We start from the raw sequence: 21822 nt of genomic DNA on the forward strand, positions 1-21822 counted from the left end.
TCAAACAGGTACAGAGACTAGAATATACAATGCTGCCTGCTGCAGTATGGCACAGGGTTTTGCTGTGGGAAATGCAGTTGTGTCTAAGATGGCCTTTCCCACTGATAAGAAAAACACAAGCTTCCCCTGAGTTACAAGAAATTGGAGAATGCATTGGGGCAGTGAACTGCTGGACAGTTGATACATGATACGATATTTCTGTGTTCATGCTCAAAGCTGCAGGATTAATAATGGTAGAATAAGAATGCTGTTTCTGTCCTGGAGTTTGGTACAGAACCTGTGATATGCACTATGAGGTTGACAGTCCAGCCATCCAGAAGTTCCCTGGCCTAGACTGATCCTGAGAATGAATTTTGTCAAGTTAGTCAGAGTTGCACTGAGGTTGTCTTTGTATGTCTAAACTTTGTATGTCAAAACCCATGTGTCAAATCCAGAAAACTTTGTTTGGCAGGTAGGAAAACTGGCTAATGGGAGCTCTGTGGCCATCTTCTGGATGTTTAGGAAAATGCATAAATATTTCCATGAATATTGAATTAAATAATGGTAATCTGGCATACATTAAAGTAGTAGCATTTTATTTTCTTGTGATTGGCTGCACATTAGACTTCCCAGGTGTACATTGGGCCTTTAGAAAAATGTAAGTCTTACAAAAGCCCCTCAACAAATTTTTGTGTTATTTCTTCCTGTAACTATTTAAGGACCACAAATGAGAGCCAAAATGGTAGATATTACTGAAGTTTCAAAACTGTCATTCTTATCAGAACACCAGATCTGTAATTTCAGGTGTGTATAAAATATGAAAGTGTTGCCAGCTTTTAAGCTGCTGTAAAGCTGATGAGGAATAATGCAGCAGTTAGGTATTTTATCACTTGCCATTTCATAGAATCATAGAATGGTTTGAGTCGGAAGGGACCTTAAAAATCATTTAGTTCCACCCCTTTCCATGAGCTGGGACATCTTCCACTAGAGCAAGTTGCTCCAGGCCCAAACTAACCTGGGAACCCTTCCAGGGATGGATCATCCAAAACTTCTCTGGGCAACCTGTTCCAGTGTTTCACCACCTTCACAGTAAAGAATTTCTTCCTAATAGCTAATCTAAACATACCCTCTTTCAGTTTGAAGCCATTATGCCTTGTCCTATCCCTACATGTCCTTGTAAAAAGTCCCTCTATGGCTTTTTGTAGCCCCTTTTTAGGCACGGGAAGGTCCTATCAGGTCTCCCTGTAGCCTTCTCACTTCTAGGCTGAACAACTCCAACTCTCTCAGCCTATCTTCACAGGAGACGTGCTCCAGCCCTCTGAGCATCTCCGTGTCCCTCCTCTGGACTCCTCCAGCAGGTCCATGTCCTTTTGTTGGAAGCCCAGATTTGGACGCAAGTACTCCAGGTGGAGTCTCACAAAAGCAGAGTGGAGGTAGAGGACCACCTCCTTCAACCGGCTGGCCACACTGCTTTTGTGGCAGCCCACGGTGTGGTTGGGCTTTCTGGGCTGCAGGCATGCATTGTGGGGTAATGTCAAGCTTCTCGTCCACTAACACTCAGGAGTCCTTCTACCCAGGGCTGCTCTCAATCCATTCTCTGCCCAGCCTGTACTTGTGCTTGGGAGTGCTCTGACCCAGCTGTAGGACTCTGCATTTGTCCATGTTGAACTTCCATGAGTTTTGCACAGCCCCCCTACCTCTCAAGCCTGTCCAGGTCCCACTGGATGTCATCCCTTCCCTCCAGCATGTGACGAGCACCACACAGCTTGGTGTCATCAGCAAACTTGCTGAGGGTGCACTTGACCACACTGTCCACGTTACCAATAAAGATAGTAAACAGCACCCATCCCAATACCATCCCCTGAGGATTGCCACTTACCACTGGTTTCCACTTTGACATTGAGCCATTGACCACAGTTCTTTCGAGTGTGACCATCCAGCAATTCCTTGTCCACTGAATGATTCACCCATTAAATCCATGTCTCTCCAGATTAGAGACAAGGATATTGTATGGGACATTGTCAAATGCCCTGCAAAAATTCAGACAACATCTGTTGCTCTTTTTCAAAAAAGCATTTTGTGTGGTGCCTTTTGTTTTGAGAATTAATTTTATGCTGTTGAATTGAGGACATCAAAGTCTAAAAATCACTTTTCAAAGAGAAATAATACCACTGAGTGGAGACATATTAGGTATTGGACAAATAAAACTATTCTGCTAAGAAGTGCATATGCAAAAGCTTGGCGTTTTAAAGACTCGTGGAATTGTTACTGACAATGTTCATTTTTCTTCAGAAGGAAAGTTCATTTCTTGTTAAGCTAGAAATGAAGCAGAATGTCCTAAGCAGAAGGCCTGTTCTCTGGAAGATAATCATTCTAGACTCAGAAGGGATTTTATTTTGTTAAAATATAGTGCAAGTATTTTGAGAGGTGGCTTTTACATAGAAGAAGATGCTGTAATGCTGTATTTATCATAATCTTTTTTTCTTCATACTTACCGTTGTGTTGCTGCAGATTGTCTTGAGGTTAGAAGACTGGGAACAGAAATCTAAGATAGCCCTGTAAAGAATGATTTTAATAATCCTTGTTAATTTTACAAGAGGCATGGGAAACAACTGTTTTAGTATCTTTAGTATAAAAATCCATAAGGTAAATGGCTAATATAGTGTGAGATACTCTTTTTAGGCAATCTGCTTAAGGTAGACATGGTAATAGTAATTAAAGTATAATAACTGTTAATAAATTACATTATTATTATATTGTTCGTTGCTTATATTTCATTTAATCATAGTATGCCAGACCTTTCTTGCAATCAGACAGTACATTGTTCTTCCAGTCCGCTTAAAAAACCATGCTAGTGACAGAATGAGTGTTCCAGTTGAGAGAGGCTGTGCTAGCATCAACAGCCCCACTCCAGATTTGTTGCTGATCAGAGATGGCAGTAGCTGTGGCTGTGGAGCATTTCTGAAGGACTGTGGAAGCATGTTCATACCAATTATTTCATTGTTCAACACCCTTGCAGCACAGAGGGTTATTCCATCCAAAAGCAGAAACAAGTGCCCTGAATTTGTCTGCATGATTCAGACAACTGAGTGGGCTGGATAGTTGTGATGCCTGATCAAATTGCAGCACCCGTAATTACTTGTAAAAGGGGGGATTTTTTTAAGACAAAAATTGACAGCTAGCTACCTAAATAATTACCATGTTAAACCTTGTCCATGAGCCTTAGCTGCTGGTGGGAAGCAAACTTCTCACCCCTTTAGCTGGAATAGTTAGTAAGAGTGGTTGGTCTATTACACAGTTGTCAATCGCAGTATGATATAAAACTATAGCAAACGTTGTCCGTGAGAAATAGCTGCTATAAGAGAAAAGGTAAAGCATACTCCTTTGTTTCTGGAGGATTTGTCTTGACATCAGAAGACCTCTCCCAGCAAAGGAAGGAGAGCATTTTTATCAGTCCCTTTCTTATCTGCTGCTCAGTGTCTTGCAGCAGGGCAGTGATGATGCAGCTTTAAAACGTCCATTCTCTACATTCATCAACATGCAGAGTTAGGCTCTAAATGCTCTAAGCTGGAAATAGTTGTTCATAGTAACTTACTCTAACAAAGCCATTGGATTTAAGGTTGAATAAACTAGATGTGTCAGTTTTTCTGGTGTTGGAGTTTTTTTGTGATTGGGATTAAGTTTTGATGGAAAAGGTTACAGTTTGAAGAAGTGACTAAATTGTCAGGTTAAAAGTTTTTAGTGAATGGACATTTTGGCTATACCTATGAATGTTTTCCCTAAAACTGAAACATTGTTTCGATTTAGAGTAGTTTCATGGAATGGCTTTCCCTTTGTCCGTAGTATTCTGTGATTTTATATTACTGTTTTCCTATTTAGAATATATAAAAAGTAAAATTTATATTTCCTCTTTTATGTTGTATGAAATCACAGAGAAAATAAATGAAAATAACTATAGAAAGTACAGAGAGCATAATGAATTACTTGTTGTCACGTATACAAAATAAGTGACAAAAGGGTTTTGTTTGGAAAAATGCTGATGTCTGGATACTAGCAAATACATGAACTGGAGATAGCAACCATTGTTAGCATTTCTTTATAGAAATTCATCTATGTTTAATTGTCAGTGTATTACTTGAAGGTAAAGTAACTGACAGTAACCTATTTGACTTCTGAAAAGTCAGGAGTCTACTAAGGTTTAAGAAATTAACAGAAATCCTAAATACTCCTGTATTTAGGATAGTCACAATAATGGTGACTATCTCTAGTTGTGTTTTCAGGACTCTGGATTAAGGGTTTCTTGTGGGATTTTTTTTGGTGGGTTTTTTTGTTTGTTTTTTTAATGCTATGGTAAATATACGAGGGTTTTAATTTTTTTAGGAGTTATTTTGTGAAAACTGGACTCCATCTGACATCTGTGCCCAAAAAAATGGTGTCGTTGTGATTTTCTGTCTACTGCACACAGGGTGCAAATCCCCCTCCTCTCAAATTCAGCCAAGATATTCTGTGAGTTTGGCAGCTGCAAAGAAAACTGTTAAGAGTTGGGCACACACTACCTGTGATGCAGTAGTGTCTTGGAAGGAAATAAGTGTTTTTACATCCAGTGTTTTTGAGGTTATTTATCCTAGTCTCTGCTAATGGAGTTGTGTTATCTGTGACTACAAGAGTAATGTTAGTATTAATGAGGCTCAAGACATAACAAAAAGATCTGTGTGACTGACATGGGAAATACCACCTCCAGCAGAATCACCATACCAAGATTGCTGTAGAAAGCTCCTTATAAAGTTTCTTCCCCAGAATCCTATTTCTTTTCTCTTGATGCCACATTAGAGAGAGAGTGAGAGCTAAAAAGAGTTTGCAGGTTTAATTCTCTGATGGCAAAGATAAAAGCTTTCTAAATTGGAAAAAAATTATTTTGGCAACACATCCTCAGAAACTGCTAACTCTCTGCATGCTTGATTAAGATATACAGTTAGTTTTGATGTCCTGCTACTGTTTCCAATTTAGTAAAGAAGAAATTTGAGGCATTCTGGTACATTTAGTTACTCAGTTCAGTCTCTTTGAATTCAGCATAAGTTCTGTGGAGGAATAGGACTTCCACAAGAAAAAACATTTTACTAAAAGCACTCATTTAGATTATGGATGTTTTTCAATTTTATGTCTTATATGTAATTTAATCAGAAAAGTTAGTAGAGCTTTTTGTGTGAGGCATATAGTAGTGTGTACTGTTTTTTCCATTTGCTATTTTTTACTTTTAGTACTGATCTTTGATAGGCAACATAGGCAATTGAGTAGTAAAAAACATTTGGCTTTTTTGGAACAGTTTTGGAAATGACAGGATTATCTTTTGTATTTTCTTTTACCATACTTGAAAATAAATACTTTTAAGGAGTAAGTCAGCACAAAATAGACTTGTTCTTCTGTTGACTCACAAGTTACCAAGACCCATTCACAAAGATATGTGCAAGCAGAAGAAAAGAGAAAGAAATTGGAGAAAGAAAATCTTCAATATGAATAAACCTGTATCAAAACAAAATGAACTATATTAACATTATGTAAAATTACTGGGGAAAAGTAGCTTGCCTGTTTAGAGAGAGAGTATATATGGTTGTAGAACATATTGACCTTGGCTATGCAAAATGCATCCATATAATGAAGAGCTATTTGATGCTAATCAGGTTTTCAAAGATGAGGTGAAAAGAACTTTGAATTAGGTTTTTACTACCTTCAAGAGTGCAGTTATCTTCTCTCCAGAAGATGTCCATTTGGGATTGAAGAAATTCATAACACCTTAAAGTCTGGTTGGTGCAACCTGGTTATTATAGTCTATGGGCATTAGTGTTGAATCTGGGCTAAATAATAATATGAAGTTATTAAAAACTGGTTAATTGTAGTGAGGGATAGAAGGCTTAGTCAAAACGAATCTTTTTCAATTTAATCTACTTTAGAACTATTGAATTACTGTAAATATTTTCTTAACTCCTGCCATATTTCCTATGTGTTGATGAGGTCTTTAAATTATAATTGCAGTTCTCCTGGCACTTGGTTCCTTTGAAAACAAATCACTATAAGGAATTAATCTAAACTGCAAATTAGCCATATAGAGTTAATGATTAAAAGCACAGTTAAAAAACTGCAAAGAATTCATATATTTATGGTATACCAAATAGTATAGGCTTATATAAGCTTATACTGCTGCAGTATTTGGTATGATTTTGAAAGAGTACCTCTCTAGTCAGCCAATAGTACTTATTTTGCAATATAATCTCTTGTATTCGGTCAAAGAAGGTGTCTTGATAACATGATACAAGTTAGGAAGCAATTTTCAAGTGTGTGTTCTTCTTGTCTATGGGTATTCTCCACTTATTTTCATCATCAGGAGAAGCTAATCTTTGGTTTTTGAAGTTTTAGTCTGAAAATGTTTCTCATCAAACCTCATAAGAATCTAGGAGATACTTGCTTCCAATGTATCAGAATTTTCAACATGGTAGCATTAAATATATGATGGCTTGACCACTCCTTGTGATATACTGATATGTGTAAAAAATTAAAAATCTGAGACCAACTCTGCATATTTAATATGCTACAGAATAGAAATAATTAAGACAGAGGAAATGATGGGAGCAAGCATAGGGAAGCCTTAGGCAAGCATCTGCCGAAAAGATAAGCAGATATACAAATTCTTGCTCAGAGGATTTAGAAAACATTTTTTGCATTCTAATGTGTAAAATTTACTTTATTCACAGAACCAAAGTTTCACCTGTTTTTATAGGATTATTTCTACATTGTTATCATGAAGAGAGAGAGGGAGAGAGAGAGAAATGTCCATATTGCGCTGTAATTGCAGCACAAAGTGTTATGCATGCTGGTCAGGGTGAGATTTGCATAATAATGTGTCCATTGGTAAATCTGATATTGCTGATAAAATTTTAGAAAGCAGATAGAAGTATGCTTAAGTTTGTTGTCACTTTACTGGCACATCTGCAGTTTTCATTTCCATAATTTTTTGGGAAGTCATTTTGATAATATTGCAGCTGAGAAAAGTTAAGAGTGTATTGTTTCCGGGCAATTTCACTAATGGAACAAAATATGATACATTGTATGCTACAGTGGCATGCAGAGAACAGAATGTATGCTTTTCAAATTTAACCTTACTTGTACTTACTGTAGTAAAAGACATTTGTAGAAAGCATTTTGCTAAATTTTTTTTAATCTGTTTTGTTTTCAGGCATCGCTATTTCTGATGAACTTGATAAGGTAAGATTGATAAGATATGCCTAATCAACAGTACAAAGGGACAGATGATTGTGATAAAACACATGCCACTGTCCGGGCATAAACACTTCAGTTCTGTTGGGTTCAGAGGAAGCTTGGGTATGGAAAGCTATATGGGTAAGTACAGTGTATGTGAATATATTAGTAGCTTGATCCAGGATGGACTGTCAAGTATGAAAAGAAATCTCACTGATTTTGAGGCTCTTAATGAGACCATGGAAATACTTTTGATCTTGATACCATCTTTGCTTAATACAGTCTGTTGGATTACTTTGTGTACTTCTGGAAACATTTTGCCTTGAATACAATAAAAGTATTGGTGAAATTGAATTCTGCAATCCTAGATATGATTTGTGAGAATATTTAGGAATTATTTTTACTTCCCAGATTTGTTGAAGAAGGCACAAGGCATAAAGATCAGTCTTTACCTCCTTGCTGAATGCAAAAATGATCTCTCCTGTTCTGGCCATTTTTGGTACCTTACACAGTTAACATGAATTTTAGTTCTAGATGTAATAAGTTCTATGTTGAAAGAGTAATCAAGCTAACTTTTTTTAAGTACTAAAGGAAACAGAATCAATTTATCTTCCCTGTTCTCAACAGTGAGCAGGAGAGTGTTCTAGTGCCAAGAAACTTGCTTTGTATTCTTGGTGTCAGAAACCATTACTGTCAGGAAAATGAGATCAAAAGGTATATAAGGCACAGGAATAATGCGTAATACAGAACACTTTTTTTTTAAAAAACAAGTTTTGTTTCTGCTGGTAAAATGTGGACACAAATCTTTCTGACACAAGTGCATATAAAATACCTTCACTGTGTTCTCCAAGGAAGCACAGCTAGATAAGACTCATCACTGTTACCATGCAGTCATGTGCATCTGTGGCTGCCATTTCCAAACTGTGGCCTAAGTCTTCCTACTGTTTTCATAGCTGGGCTCAGAAGTGATGATAAACACAATAGAAAGTCCTTCCATTAGAATCCTTGCCTGTAAGAATACTTGTTAAGAACTCCATTTGTTGTTTTTTTTGGTTGCAAAGAAAACCCTGTAAAATACTGTTTGCAGGAGGAAAAAGACAATTTAGGCTAGAGCCTGTTGTCCCATAATTTTTGCATATATATTTTAGCAAATAATTTCTGGTTTTTTTTAACTATGATATGTTATTGTTCAAAAACATTAATGTTTTTAAAATTTTTAAGTTTAATTATTTGGTGTGAAATTGAGATTTAAATACCTACCTGCACTGAAAATATTTCTGTGCACACTAATGTCGCTGTCAATCTCTTCTGTTATTCATGGAGGATTGTAATTTGGAAATCAATTAAGATTCTAAAGTTTACATGAAAAAAACCCAACCAAACCTATAAAATCTTGTTTGAGAACAGAATACTTCATCTCAATTTATTGCAGCCTTTGAAATAAATACCATATAAATATCCTGGTGTTCTGAATAGAGCTGTCTCTGATTCTCCATTTACTGTTTTCAATGTGGCTGCTTATACAGTTAAAAGGAGGACAATAAATTAGGTCACTGAAACTGTGGAGTTCTAATCTAACACGATTCAAAGAGGAAAGCAAGGTGATAAAGTGACGCAAAGCATGACTGTGTGATGTAAATTACGTTTCTGTTAAGCAGAGTATGAAAGTGCTACTTTAATCCCTAAAATGCCTATGAAAGAAATTTGCATAGCAAGGACAGCCACAGCATTCATGGTTTACTTGTACATGTGTTGATTTTGCACTGCATAGTGTCAGGAAAACCTTATGGTACTGAAAAAAGGGAAAATTTTTGGGTGCTTTCCATTTTTGCTTAAGAGGCTGAAAGCTTTTAGCAGGATTGACAGTGCAAGTTATTCTAACTAACTAGTTCCAAGAACAATTTTTATGAATCATTAGAAATTATCCAAGGGAGAAAGAGAATGGGGAAAATAGCTGGAATAACAGGAATAAACTTCAGAAGGGGCCAGGTGGTTCATACTTAAACTAATGTAAGCACTTCATTTAATGAAGGCACTGTGGCCAGTGAAATAATTTTTTTCTAAACTCATAAGCATATGATGGTAGTCACACACATCACCAAGTGAAAATTTACACTTGTCAAGTGCCCAGAGATGACTGTCATCTAGTCTACATTACCTGACTATGACAAAGCTCCAAGTAGATGCACAAACTGTGTACATTCATAAAAAAAAAAGACACCAGTGGTTAAGTATCCTAAAACATCTGAAGCCATGGATTCAATTTTCAGTGGTCCTTGCAGGAAACATTGTGTAAAAGTGAATTAGTCAAGTGATGGACAGCTCTGGATAGAGGTGTGGAGAGTGGAGTGTGGTAAAACACTCGCAAGCACATTGCAGGAAGCAGAACACAAGAACAAGGTGAGTGAGTCAGATCCAGGGCCTGGATTGCATTTGACTCTCAGAACAGAGAGAGGTTCTTGTGCTGAGCAAAATTGCAGCATCTAGCCAGGGGAGGGGAAATATATTCATTTTGAATGTACTTTGCAGCCTTTTTTTTTGTTTTTTTGTTTGTTTTTTTGTTTTTTGGGTTTTTTCTTTTATTTCAGTAGAGGCCCCTAGTTCAAACTGTGCTTTTACTATATCTGTTTCAATTAGGAGGAGATTTCAAAAGTGGTTTGTTTTTAGGAAGGAGATAAAATATGGTTTGTAGGCTACATAGTGTGCTGTACTTTTTCCAGATGCTTTTTGTTTGGAAAGCATTCTTTTATGGCAGGAATATTTATTGAGGCACTAAGTTAGGTAACAGCCAAGGATTTGCTTTCCTGTAATTTTCATTCATTAAATGACAGGAATATATCTCTCCTAATTAGGCCCACTGTGTTTGAAATGTCTTTACTAGCCTACAAAGAGTTTAATTAGAAATAATTATTCCTATCTCACAATTTTGTAAGTTTTTTCTCGGGTATACAGGTGTTTGACTATGCTGTTGTACAAGAGCCTTTAACTATAACTATTCTAGCAAGATTGAAAACAGAGATACTCACTACTTCAGAATGCTTTGTCATGCAACTTTTAAGTACAATTTGTTTCTTTAATCTAAATTCCTAATATGATGGTACAAGTTACTGCTATTGTTTTGAATATATCAATACCATTTGCATGCTTCTTTTAACCCTGTCCAGCTTACTGTCCTCCAGTAAGTGGATAAAAATAGTTTCAGAAATGCATTTTATTCAAATATTATTACAATTTTCAGAATAGAAAGATACATTTTGTAAAGCCCAGCAGGGTTGTTTTGAAAATGCAAAATGCAGATTATTTATTAGTTTGCATTAATTCATAATGCAAATAAGAGTGATGCCATTAATGTACAACAGGCTTTTGGTTGGGGTTTTTATACAAATGGCTTCATGTGTTGCTTAGCAGAACAGATACACTGAAGGTTTTAGGAGTTGTGCATTTATTAAAAAAACTGATTTAGGAGTTGTGAGTTTATTAAAAAACTGATTTTTCTACAGTTTCAATTTAAAAATGAAGAAATAAGAGTGATTTACACAAATATCTCTTGGAATTTTGTTCATGGGAAACTCTTCATTAGTGCATCATTGTTTCTGGGTATTTTGTAGCCCTCTGAAATAATAATGCAATGTATCAATTTTGTACTTTCTAATTTTTTTTTTTCTTCCTCTATTTACATCTACGATTGAGGACAAGCAGCGCATTGTTTCTATTTTTTTTTTTTTTATTTCTCTTCAGGACACAGCAGGTTTTAACACTCCCCTTCTCAGACCTCGCGTGATTGGAGAATGGATTGGCCGTGAAGAGAATGATGCAGATCCTCTGGCTGCCGAGATGCTGCAGCCACCAATACCAAGAAATAAAAACGAGCAGTGGGACAGTGAGGATAGCAGCAGTCCTGGAGGAAGGTGAGATTTTGATCTGGCCTAGAAAATTTATCTTTTGTGAAACAGAGCTATCTTTTTATTATAAAAATTCCATTTCTGAGGGCAGAGTGCAGGGTGTTTTAATTCCCATGCCATAGTGTGGCAGGATGCAGGATAAATAGAAGTCATTAATATGTGACTGTTTTCTTCTCATGCTTTTCTATGTGATTAACTTAATACTCCTTTGCAATCCTATGGATTTATTCCCATGTGTAAAGCTAAGTGTATGGTGACATGGTTGGGGTCCATTGAGTAATAATATTGCAATGCATGGCTTCATTCAGATACTTCATACCCTTCCAACTTTCCATGGTTGGTAGCAGGTATTAATCTTCTTGACACTTTAGTAATAAATATGATTTTCTCATGTAAAGGAAAGGTAGACGAGGAAAATGGTATCTATGTTACTTTTAACAGTACTTCCTAAATTAATTTTCATTTCACATCTTAGCTTTTTGACATTCTCAAGTCTTTCTCAAAGGGAACATTTTTTTCTCTCCAGTAAATAACTTCTGAAGATTTATTGTGCATGACTGAAAGAGTTTGTTAATGTGCTTCAACTACCTGGAAGAGATTATAATTTTTACAAGGAGTCCATTTTCTATGATTTAAAGATATGTTTATCACAGAAGGTTAAATACTCACAGCCTTGTTTTAAAAGGGATTTATGTCTTTCTTTTTAAGTGTAAATCTTCTGCACTGCCTCTGTTAATTGGCTTGAACACCTACGTTTCTCCCTTAGCCCTGTAGCATTTCTCCTTCCTTACAACTAGTACTTTAACTGCAGCAGACACCATTTTCTTCCTTTTTTTAGAAGGGCGGAACTCTCTGCTTTCCATTTGAAAAGGTGTAAGGTATTTCTTCACTTCACATTCCTCCATATGCCTTCGAGATTGGAATTCACCTCCCTGTCACACTGAAACTAGCATATCACTAGCTATGCTCTTGCAGACTGCATTCATTAACTTTCCTTACATGTTGGGAATATTCGTTATCCATGAGTACTTAATTTAATTAGATTATTGTGAGGGTAGCTGTGAGTACTACTATTTCAAAGAAGTAGCAGCATGTAGTAATGATCCCTCAGCCAGATGTTGGACAGGAACCAACGCTACTCAGACCCTGCATCTCTCCAGTGCAGTTCCTGGCAAAATAATGAAGTCAGCAACTGGCACTGCAGCTTGATTGTGCAGGCCTGGGTTTCTTTTTCCTTATTCAGCAGTCTAGTAAAGGTAGTGAATAAAGTTCTGTTCCATGTTGCAGAGCAAATTGAGGCTATTGTATCCCTTCTGTGAGCAGAAAAGAGCAGAAATAAGCATCTCTGTCTAATTTCCAGAAAGGAGCAAAGAGATCTGGTTCTCAGCCACAAAGATGATTCAAAGCAGCACATTTTTCTCTTTGTAGAGGGTAGTACAAGCTGTGAGAAACCTCACAGCTAATGCTGTAATTAAAAAATGTGATTAATGGCTTTGAGAAGAGTATTTGAGGAATCTTGTTGAGTATCATGACAAAATCAGGTTGCCTGGTATGTGAATTAGGGGAGTATAGGGAACTTGATGCCAGGAAAGACTCATGGGATACAGATATCTCTGTTTTTTAGGTGCAGGAAGTGCTGATGGCCCATTGAAAAATATGTATCGTTAAGTGGGAGTACTGATTTTCAGTGGAAATGAGTAACTACTAAATTACATGCAGCATATGGATTTACATTTGGATGACTGATTTTATGTCTGGGATAATTCTTTGCTTCATTAGTATTTCATCAGCTTTTGTGAGGCATTTATAAAAATCATGTTTGCAGCCTTGCAAAGGAATCATAAAGTTTCAGAACTTCAAGATAGTGGTGATACTAAAATTGATGCCAACTACATATGGAAGTTTAAAGACCCATGTTGATGAAGGTTAATCTGAATATTTAATAATAATTCACTAATAACTGGCAGTTGCTTCACGGTCTGATTCACTGTTTTTGTGCATTAAAGGGCTATTAGCAGAATCTGGAATTGACCATATGTGTGAGACAAGGAACAGGTAATAATAACTTAGTGTTAACGTAGCAAATACCTAGTACCTCTAAAAGTAGGGGGAAGAGTATAAGTTTTTCTCTCAATAGAGTGAAGGTATCAGTTTTAAAGAATTGTTAGCTATGTCACCTGTATTTCATTAATCTATTCCATAGTTAATGTAGCCTAAAATAATTTAAGTTGCATTTTTACCTGGCAAATGAAGGAGGGAGAAATTTGAAAAATTTACATTCAGTTTTCCCAATTTGATCATGTTAAATTTTATTTAGCAACACTTTTAATAAAAAGTGATAGGGTATTGATCACTATTTATCAGGATTTATGGGATAAGCCAGCAAATTCTTAGAACTAATCTTAATACTCAGTTTAAGTATAAGAACAGGAAAGTCAAAACTGTAATTGTTTCATTATTTCTAGGTAGTATGTATTGTTTTAGCTGTCACTAAATGTATGGAAATGCTACATATATGAAACATGATATAAATTTCCAGAAGATTAGTCATTGACAAATCACTGGGAGAGTAATTGCCATCACTGTCGTGTGACAGAACCACCATTTCCTCCTGAAAACATGCATTCTTATGATGATGAGCAATGGAAGCAGACATGTCATATATTAGAAAGACTGGCCTAGTAACTCAAAAAAAGGAAAGAAAAGAGTAACTGATAGGACAGGTGTCACTGCTGCTTTGACTGGGAAAGACAGTGTAGCCAGTCTGAGATAGCTGTATTAGTGATGTCTTGTCAAATGGATGAAGGGTCACCTTTTTTCTCTTAATGTTCTCTATGGCCACAGAGGAAAGATTGTGTTTGTCACTGGTTTTACACTGCTCTCTGTTGCTGCTGTAAGGAAGAAAGGCAAGGTATTAATAAGTGATAAGACAGCATAGAAAAGTGCTGATGGCAATCCTGCTGGTACTGAGCTCATCTTTCAGAAATTTGAACACCGTGAAAATAGGATTAAACTAATTTCCAAGTCACTGTTAGTAGTTTTCTACATGAAAAATTTCTTGGAAGAATTTTGAGAAGCTGCAAGACCCTTGGGAATCTTCCTCCAGGGATAATGTATGTACACAATGGGGAATTTGAGTGGTTTTTATTATGGTACTCTTGTCTCTTAGAGCGTGAAATGAACTAGAGCTTGCAGAGGCCCCATCCATAACCTGATGTCCTAAACTCAAAGCCCGTTCTTCATCTCCAAGGTGCACTTTGTCTCATTAGTGTTTATCTTTTCTGGGGAAATGAACAATCGTTGATTATATTAAAAAAAACATACATTTGAAACAATTCTGCCTTCCTGCAACAGACTGTAAGGACAGTCTGAGGTGTTGCTGGTACCCTCATGGGGTGCCCCTCATGTGGGGCACCAAACTTCTATCCCTTTTATGTTGATACTGTAAGGAATCAGAAATGGCCAACTGTAGCAAGTCCTGCCTTAGACCCTTCTGATTTCTGTGCAATTCTGGTTCTCTGTTATTTAGGTTAGAGACGCAGCTCAGCGAATCAGGAAAGTTATTACAAATATAAAACCCTTTATTCTGTGGGGTAATGGTATCAAAACCACTCAAGGGAGCAGTTCCTCGTTGTCAACTTTTTTGCTATGCATCAATGCCTTAGCAATACTGATTTGTAATTGATGTCCTGTTGTTCTATATATGTAGCTTATTTAGACTTGATTAGTGCAAATAAAATCAATGGGAAATTTCCCAAATTCAGTCAAAACTTTTAAGTAGAAGCTGAAAACACAAAATGTCTTAGAATATCCAATGCTTAGGGAATGAGTGACATATTTTGAAGAGAATACCAGTAAGAGAAAGTTGTGCTTTCCTCCCTCACAGCTTAAAAATGGAACCAAAGACCAAAGGATTAAAACATCAACAGCAGCAACATAAGAAACTGCTGGCTGCCATGCTTTCTCAGGATTCCTTTGATTCTGCTCAAAGCACAGCTCCATCTGTAACCGAAGAAGACATTGACAACGAAGATGATGCAATGGAACTACTGGGTAACTGCAAAAAATTATGTGTATTTTCTGAATTTTTTGTAATATAAAAAAATCCAGCAGAGATTAGTCAGAAACTACTCCCAATGTTTGAAGCTACAGTATTCAGTAGCTGTGTGGAGATTCACAGGGTTCACATATGAAACTTCCAGGAGAAATGTAAGACCATAAAGGTGTGTGAATAAACTTCCATCTGCATCAAAATCCCATATCAAATGCTTCGGGTGCTCAAAGTAATTAATTATGTTTCCTACATAAATCCCTTCTAGGTTTTACTTGCAGAATGTATTTCTGTACAAGGAACAGAATCAGCTTCACTGTCCTTCATCTGTTTTTTCTTTTTCTTAGCTGTATCACAGTTTTAACTTCAGTAGATTTTATTGTGACTTACTAGCTACAAAGAACTTATGTAATGTGAATTTGTAACCTCTTCAGAGTATTTGATTTTAATTTTCCACTAGATTGTATGGTATATTAAATTGCACTCTAGAAGGCTCGATGCTCACTGCTGCCTCCCTTTTCTAGGATTACTAATTGTATATAATTAGTAGTGGTTCTAATTGTATGTACTAATCTCTTTTCTGCTATTTTTCAAAGTTTCAGTGTATGATGCTTAAAAGGCATTTAGGGATTTCAGTATTTTTTCCCAGTTTCTGCTCCATGGAACTTTATGTGGAGTGAAAACATGGGGAATTCCCAATCTCAAAATAACTCAACATTCTTGAGTTTATGAATTCTGACATAATTTTATTTCAGGTTGGACCTTAGTCTAAAAATCAGGAAAAGACATGGGGCTCTTTTTGCTTTCTGTATTTCTGTTGCATCTTTACTGTAGACTTCAAAGAAACAGAGAGTAGTTGAGGTTGGTGGGGTCTGCTGGAGTTATCTAACCCAACTTTTTGCTCAATAAGTCAGCCACAGCAAGTTGTTCTGAGTGGGTTTTGACTCTCTGCAAAGATGGAGATTATCCAACATCTCTGAGCAGCCTGTTCCAGTATTTGACAGGACTCATGGTAAAAAAAAAAACATATTTATTCTGCTTAATTACTTGTGAATTAATAAATAATCTTCTTTTCTTTTTCAGTAGTTTTAGGTTTGATACATGCATTTGTTTTATTAAAAAAGAAGAGAATGGCCTGGATCACTCATTATTTGTCACATACAGGATAGAATCTTTCATTAATATCTGTGGAGATAGTGAGAAAAATGTATCCAGTAGATGTATAGGTTATTCTTCCAGGCACTTGAATCCTGAAGGTATCTGGAACCAGGAAGGGAGTATAAAGGAATTTTCTATTGTGTTGACATTTGGGTAGAATATGATCTGTGTAAAAACTACTGTTTTGGGGTTTTTTTTTTAATAAGTACTTGATTGCAAAAATTCGTTCTGGTTTTGTGCCATGCAAAGCCTGAAATATTTTTCTATTGTACAGTTCATCAAAACTGGCTAAATTTATACAAAAACAACTTAAAACTAAGGAAGTTCCCAAACAGGACCTCCAGTCCAGGCAGGGTGTTATATAAATGATTGTGAGATTCTGTGGCAAAATCCTGACATATCTGAGGAGTAACCATGCTTATAGTGATTATAATATCACCATGTTGTTGTAACTACCACTGAGAGAAAGTTCAATATGCACATCCTGGTGTTGAAAGTGCTGTGCTTCTGAAAAACTGCCTTAAATTTTAATCCTCATTTTGTGATTTGCTGACAGCATATGTGTTATATTTGATGTAATGGTTAGGCTACATTCTGCCTAACAGAATGCACACAACTACGTAAAATTTGAGGATATGACTGTGTTACATGGGAAGGGTGTTCTAGTTTCTTTTGAAGGTAACATAAAGAGCTTCAGTTTCTATCAGCTAATGTGGGTGTTTTTCATTGCTATATTTTCCAGGTCAGTAACTGTTTGGTACTGCAATTGATTTTTTTTTTTTATTATGTACCACACTAATCCATTAACTGCTTTGATGCTTTTCACACAACTTATGTGCAGTATAACTAATTTCAAATTAGGGCTTTCTGCCATCACTGAATTGCAGGACATTGTTGCATATAGCTCTTTGATTTGTTCTCTTTAGAGTTCAATGTTTGTTTATTCAGCCCTTTCTTAGAAAATTACAAAAGCTTATGCTCCTAAATCAGAATTCTGGGAAAACAAATTCTACTATTTATAGCAGATGTTTTAAAGTGTACACTACTTGAAACGCAGAACACAAACTTCCATTTTTATGTGTGCTCAAGAGAATATTTTCAGAGTTTGATTGATTAATTTAGATATTGACAGCATGAAGCTGACTTTTTGTATATTTTCTTTTAAAAAATCCCTTCTCCTAGGTGGGTCAGTGAAGTTTTTAGCTAAAATTCTTTCATATTCTGAATAAAAGAAACAATTACATTGTTACCCATTTCAAAAGAAATGTATGTGCGAAGAAGAAAAAGAATGTTATAGGGCTATATTCTGATTTCAGTTATCACTCTTTATGTGTAAGATAAGATATATAGGAGGGCTGTTCCCATGCTGGTGGACTTTCTGTGTGTATTCATTTAAGCAAGTGGCTGAAATAGATTAGTGACAGGTAACATCATAGTGGAAAGGATCTTCCTAACATTAAAAAGCTGAGAATTGTTACTGTAAATTCACGTCTTTGTAAATGTTAAAAGGTCATGCAGCTGAGGCCTGTGACTGAAAATTATATCAAGGGGCTCATTCTTTACACATCATAATGCCAAATATTGTGTTTTGTAAATCTAACCAGGAGTTAAACTAGTTATTTGAGAAACTCTGCAGTCCTCTTGAAATTTATGACATTTGGGCTTAAGCTGTCTTTCACGTTTGGCTGAAGTCCACTGAAACTTTGAAATTATGTTATTCCCTCAGTATCACACTGATGTACATTGGAGAAGACTGAGCTGCTATTTTCCCTGAAATTGCTGTGAATATTGATTGCACAGTCACCAAAGCATGACTCGTTTGGTTTTAAAATATCAGTTGTTTGATTAAGTGTAAGATTATAATTGCTTAAGTGTGCATAAATATACACATAGTAAAAGTTTAAAGATATTTGTAGCACACTTGGACTTAGATATACATTCTTAAAGTTTTTGCAAGTAAGAAAGATGAGGAAGACATTCTGTATTGTTTCACACAATAATGGTCTAGAGAACAAGTCCTATGAGGAGCAGCTGAGGGAACTAGGGTTGTTTAGCCTGGAGAAAACGAGGCTCAGAGGAAACCTTATTGGATTTTTCAACTTTCTGAAAGGAGGCCAGGTGGAGTTTGCTGTCTTCTCCCATGTAACAAGTGATAGGACAAGGCCACAAGTCATGCCAGGGGAGATTTAGATTAGATATTAGGAAAAATGTCTTTATGGAAAGGTTTGTCAAGCATTAGAACAGGCTGCTAAAGGAAGAGGCTGAGTCACCAGCACTGGATCTGTTTAAAAGATGTGTAGAGGTGGCACTTAAGGATATGGTTTAGTGGTGGACTTGGCAGTGCTAACACAATGGTTGATCTTAAAGGTTTTTTCCAACGTAAATGGTTCTATTATTCCATGATACTTAATCACAATGCTCAAGGAGCAATTTCTTGGTTTTGCCCAGTCCTTATGTGTACTCCTGGTACTGAAAATGTTACCCTATGTTAACAGAGGCTATGCAATAGTTAACTCTGTAGCACCACTCCAAAGGGTACCCAGGAAGTTCACACACACAACTGTTGTTGAAGTGAAAGGTGGTGATAACTGAAGCCAATTTCCTGCAATTCATGCACATGCCAGTCTGGTGATTCTGAAAAGCCTCTATGATTTCAAAGCAAATAATCTCATATCTGAGCTAAATTTAAGTGTTTGGAGCATCAAGACTTGTAAAACCATGTCTTCTTTTCTTTGGAGCTGGTTTCACAAAAATAATGCTTTTTTTGCCATAATTTATAAATCTTAAGTGAATGTTCAGTGATTGTTTGCCTCATGTTTATTATGTGTAATTCCTTATACAGTAACAAACCAGAATCTTTAGAGATAGAAATGCACTTTAAGTAGTAATAAACTTTTCAGTTATTGCTTTGGGAGATACCTGATGTGTTCTGTTTGCTTTAATAACTCTTCTAATGTTTTTTCTTCAAGAGCTTTTAATTGTTAATTATTTAATCATTATAACACCCTTGAAAGATTGTTCGGTGATATATTTACATTTTATAACACAAGGAGATAAGGAGAATTTAGTGGAGATGTGAGACTGTAGCTCAGTGTTTGGTAGTCTACCCCTTAAATATCTATACTGTTTTTCTAATATGTCTCTGAGTGTTTCATGAAAGGGTGCTCAGTCTGCAGTGCTTTCAGTGTACTTCTCTGGTTTAACAGACATTCCTCATTTCCTTGGTTCCTAGAGGTCTTTGACAACATACAAGAAACTGACTCTAGGCATGATAAATTATACTAATACTAGCAACAGGTTGTTCCCTTTTTTTTGGCTTTCCCAGATGAACAAAAGCTTCTACATCATGTGGCTAGAATACATAATTTTTCAGAAAAGAGGCCATAAAGGCCTGGGAAATGTGAGTTGTACTACATCTTCAGAATAGTTTTCTGGCCTGTAGCCTGTTTTGTTGTGATTAAAGTGGAGTGATTGTGTGGGAGAAAGCTGTGTGAATTGCTCCTCATGTTCCCTTTTGCTGAGTCTTCTGTTTCTGGAAGCTGTTGAGAAATTGGCAAAGCTACCAGTGGGCATGTGCTGAGTAGTGCATGCACAGAAAATGCCATCACTGGGAGACAGGAGGCTTCCTCTGCATGCAGAGAATGCCTGTGCTACACATTGTAAAGTTTTCAGAGGCAGAGGTAGTGCACTGGTGCTAGTGTGTGTAACAGATTTCCACTGGAAGAATACTCAGGCTCCATCAGATGGGGCTTTAAATATTTTTTTGTGGTAGAAGTTCAGGAAATACCATATTCAGTTTTTCTTTATTTCTGCAAATATATAAAGTCACTGAGCAAGAGAGATGTGCAGGTCTGTTTAATGTCATTTGTGGGGTTCATTGATTTCAGTTCATCTTGTGGCCCTTAGCTAAGAGACAGAAATAGCTGTGAGAATATTTTAGATCTGAGAATAAGCAAAGCTCTAACTTGTTATTCAAAGAAGAGGGATTTGGTGTTGAAAGTCTTAATAGAATCCCGCTCTTGCATTTTACTATGCTTAATACTAGAGGTATATGATGTTTAAATAGAATTTTTAGACTGACAATAAATTTCAGTAAGATAAGTTAGTTCTGTTGTTTGGTTAAGAGTATGTTTATAAGGTTAGAATAAATTATTAAATGAATTAGTCACATATTGCAACACTTGTTGTAAATGCTGGTTAGATAAGCATAAAATGGGTTTGAAGTGAGGTTTGTGCTTCATATTGCTAAAGGGAAAATGGAGAGAGACAGTTATAGCTAGAGATACTAGTTTGTCTTGAGTTGAAATAATTTACATGAGCTAATAAAAAGCTTCAAAAGAATGATAAATTGTCAAGTAATAGATGTGTACTGCATGTAATGATGTGCAGAAACTTAAAATGTCATTCATTTATAGTTTGTGAAAGGAACCAAAGTTTATTTTAAACCTGTATCTAAATAAGAGTGGAGAAAGTGTAAGTCCACCACTAAACCATGTCCTTAAGCACCACATCTACACATCTCAGCCACTTCCCGGGGCATCCTGTTCCAATGCTTGATAAACCTTTCATGAAGAAATTTTTCCTAATACCCTATCTAAACCTTCCCTGGGATGACTTGAATCCTTGTCCTGTCACTTGCTACATGGGAGAAGAGCATGACCCCCACCTGGATACAACCTCCTTTCAGGGAGTTGTAAAAGTGATAAGGTTCCCCCTGAGCCTCCTTTTCTTCAGGCTGAACACTCCCAACTCCCTCGGCTGCTCCTCATAGGACTTGTGCTCCAGACCTTTCTCCAGTTGCCCTTTTCTGGACATGTTCCAGCACCTCAATATCTTTCTTTCAGTGAAGGGTCCTAAACTGGACACAGGATTTGAGGTATGACTTCACCAGTGCTGAGTACAGAGGGACAATCACTGCCCTGGTCCTGCTGGCTGCACTATTCTTGATCCAAGCCAGGATGCCATTGGCCTTCTTGAGCACACAACTGTTTCATGTTCAGTCATCAACCAGCACCCCCAGGTCCTTTTCCACTGGGCAACTTTCCAGCCCCTCTGCCCCAGCCTGTAGTGCAGCATGGGGTTGTTGTGACCCAAGGGCAGCAGCCAACACTTCGCCTTGTTGAACCTCATATATACCACTGGCCCATTCATCCAGCCTGTCTAGATTCCTCTGTAGAGCCTTCCTTTGGCAGGTCAACACTCCTGCCCAAATTGGTGTCATCTGCAAAGTGACTGAGGGTGCCCTTGATACCCTCATCCAGATTGCTGATATCAAACAGGACTGGCCCCAATACTGAGCCCTGGGGAACACCACTGGTGACCATCCACCAGCTGGATGTAACTCTGTTACCCACCTTTCTCTGGCCTGGTCATCCAGCCAGTTTTTCGTTCAATGAACAAGTACACTTATCCAAACTGTGAGCAGCCAGTTTTTCCAGGAGAATACTGGGGAAATGGTGTCATTTACTGAAGTCCAGGGGG

The 21822-nt window shown here is 36.8% G+C and overlaps 1 protein-coding gene across 5 annotated transcripts in view; it reads left to right on the plus strand.

The window, feature by feature from the left end:
* C2H8orf34 (chromosome 2 C8orf34 homolog) overlaps positions 1-21822 on the plus strand; it is a 179368-nt gene that overhangs the window by 40328 nt on the left and 117218 nt on the right. For all 5 annotated transcript variants that reach the window (XR_014850140.1, XM_085052990.1, XM_085052993.1 and 2 more), the window contains 3 exons: positions 7208-7236; positions 10969-11138; positions 15019-15185. Coding sequence is in view for 4 of the 5 variants with exons in the window: in XM_085052990.1 (XP_084909116.1) it covers positions 7208-7236; positions 10969-11138; positions 15019-15185 (366 nt within the window). In the remaining variant the exon portion in view is untranslated. The remainder of the gene's footprint in view (positions 1-7207; positions 7237-10968; positions 11139-15018; positions 15186-21822) is intronic.

The sequence above is a fragment of the Lichenostomus cassidix genome, chromosome 2 (genome assembly GCF_008360975.1).
Source record: "Lichenostomus cassidix isolate B80296 chromosome 2, HeHo_3.0, whole genome shotgun sequence".
Lineage (NCBI taxonomy): Eukaryota > Metazoa > Chordata > Aves > Passeriformes > Meliphagidae > Lichenostomus > Lichenostomus cassidix.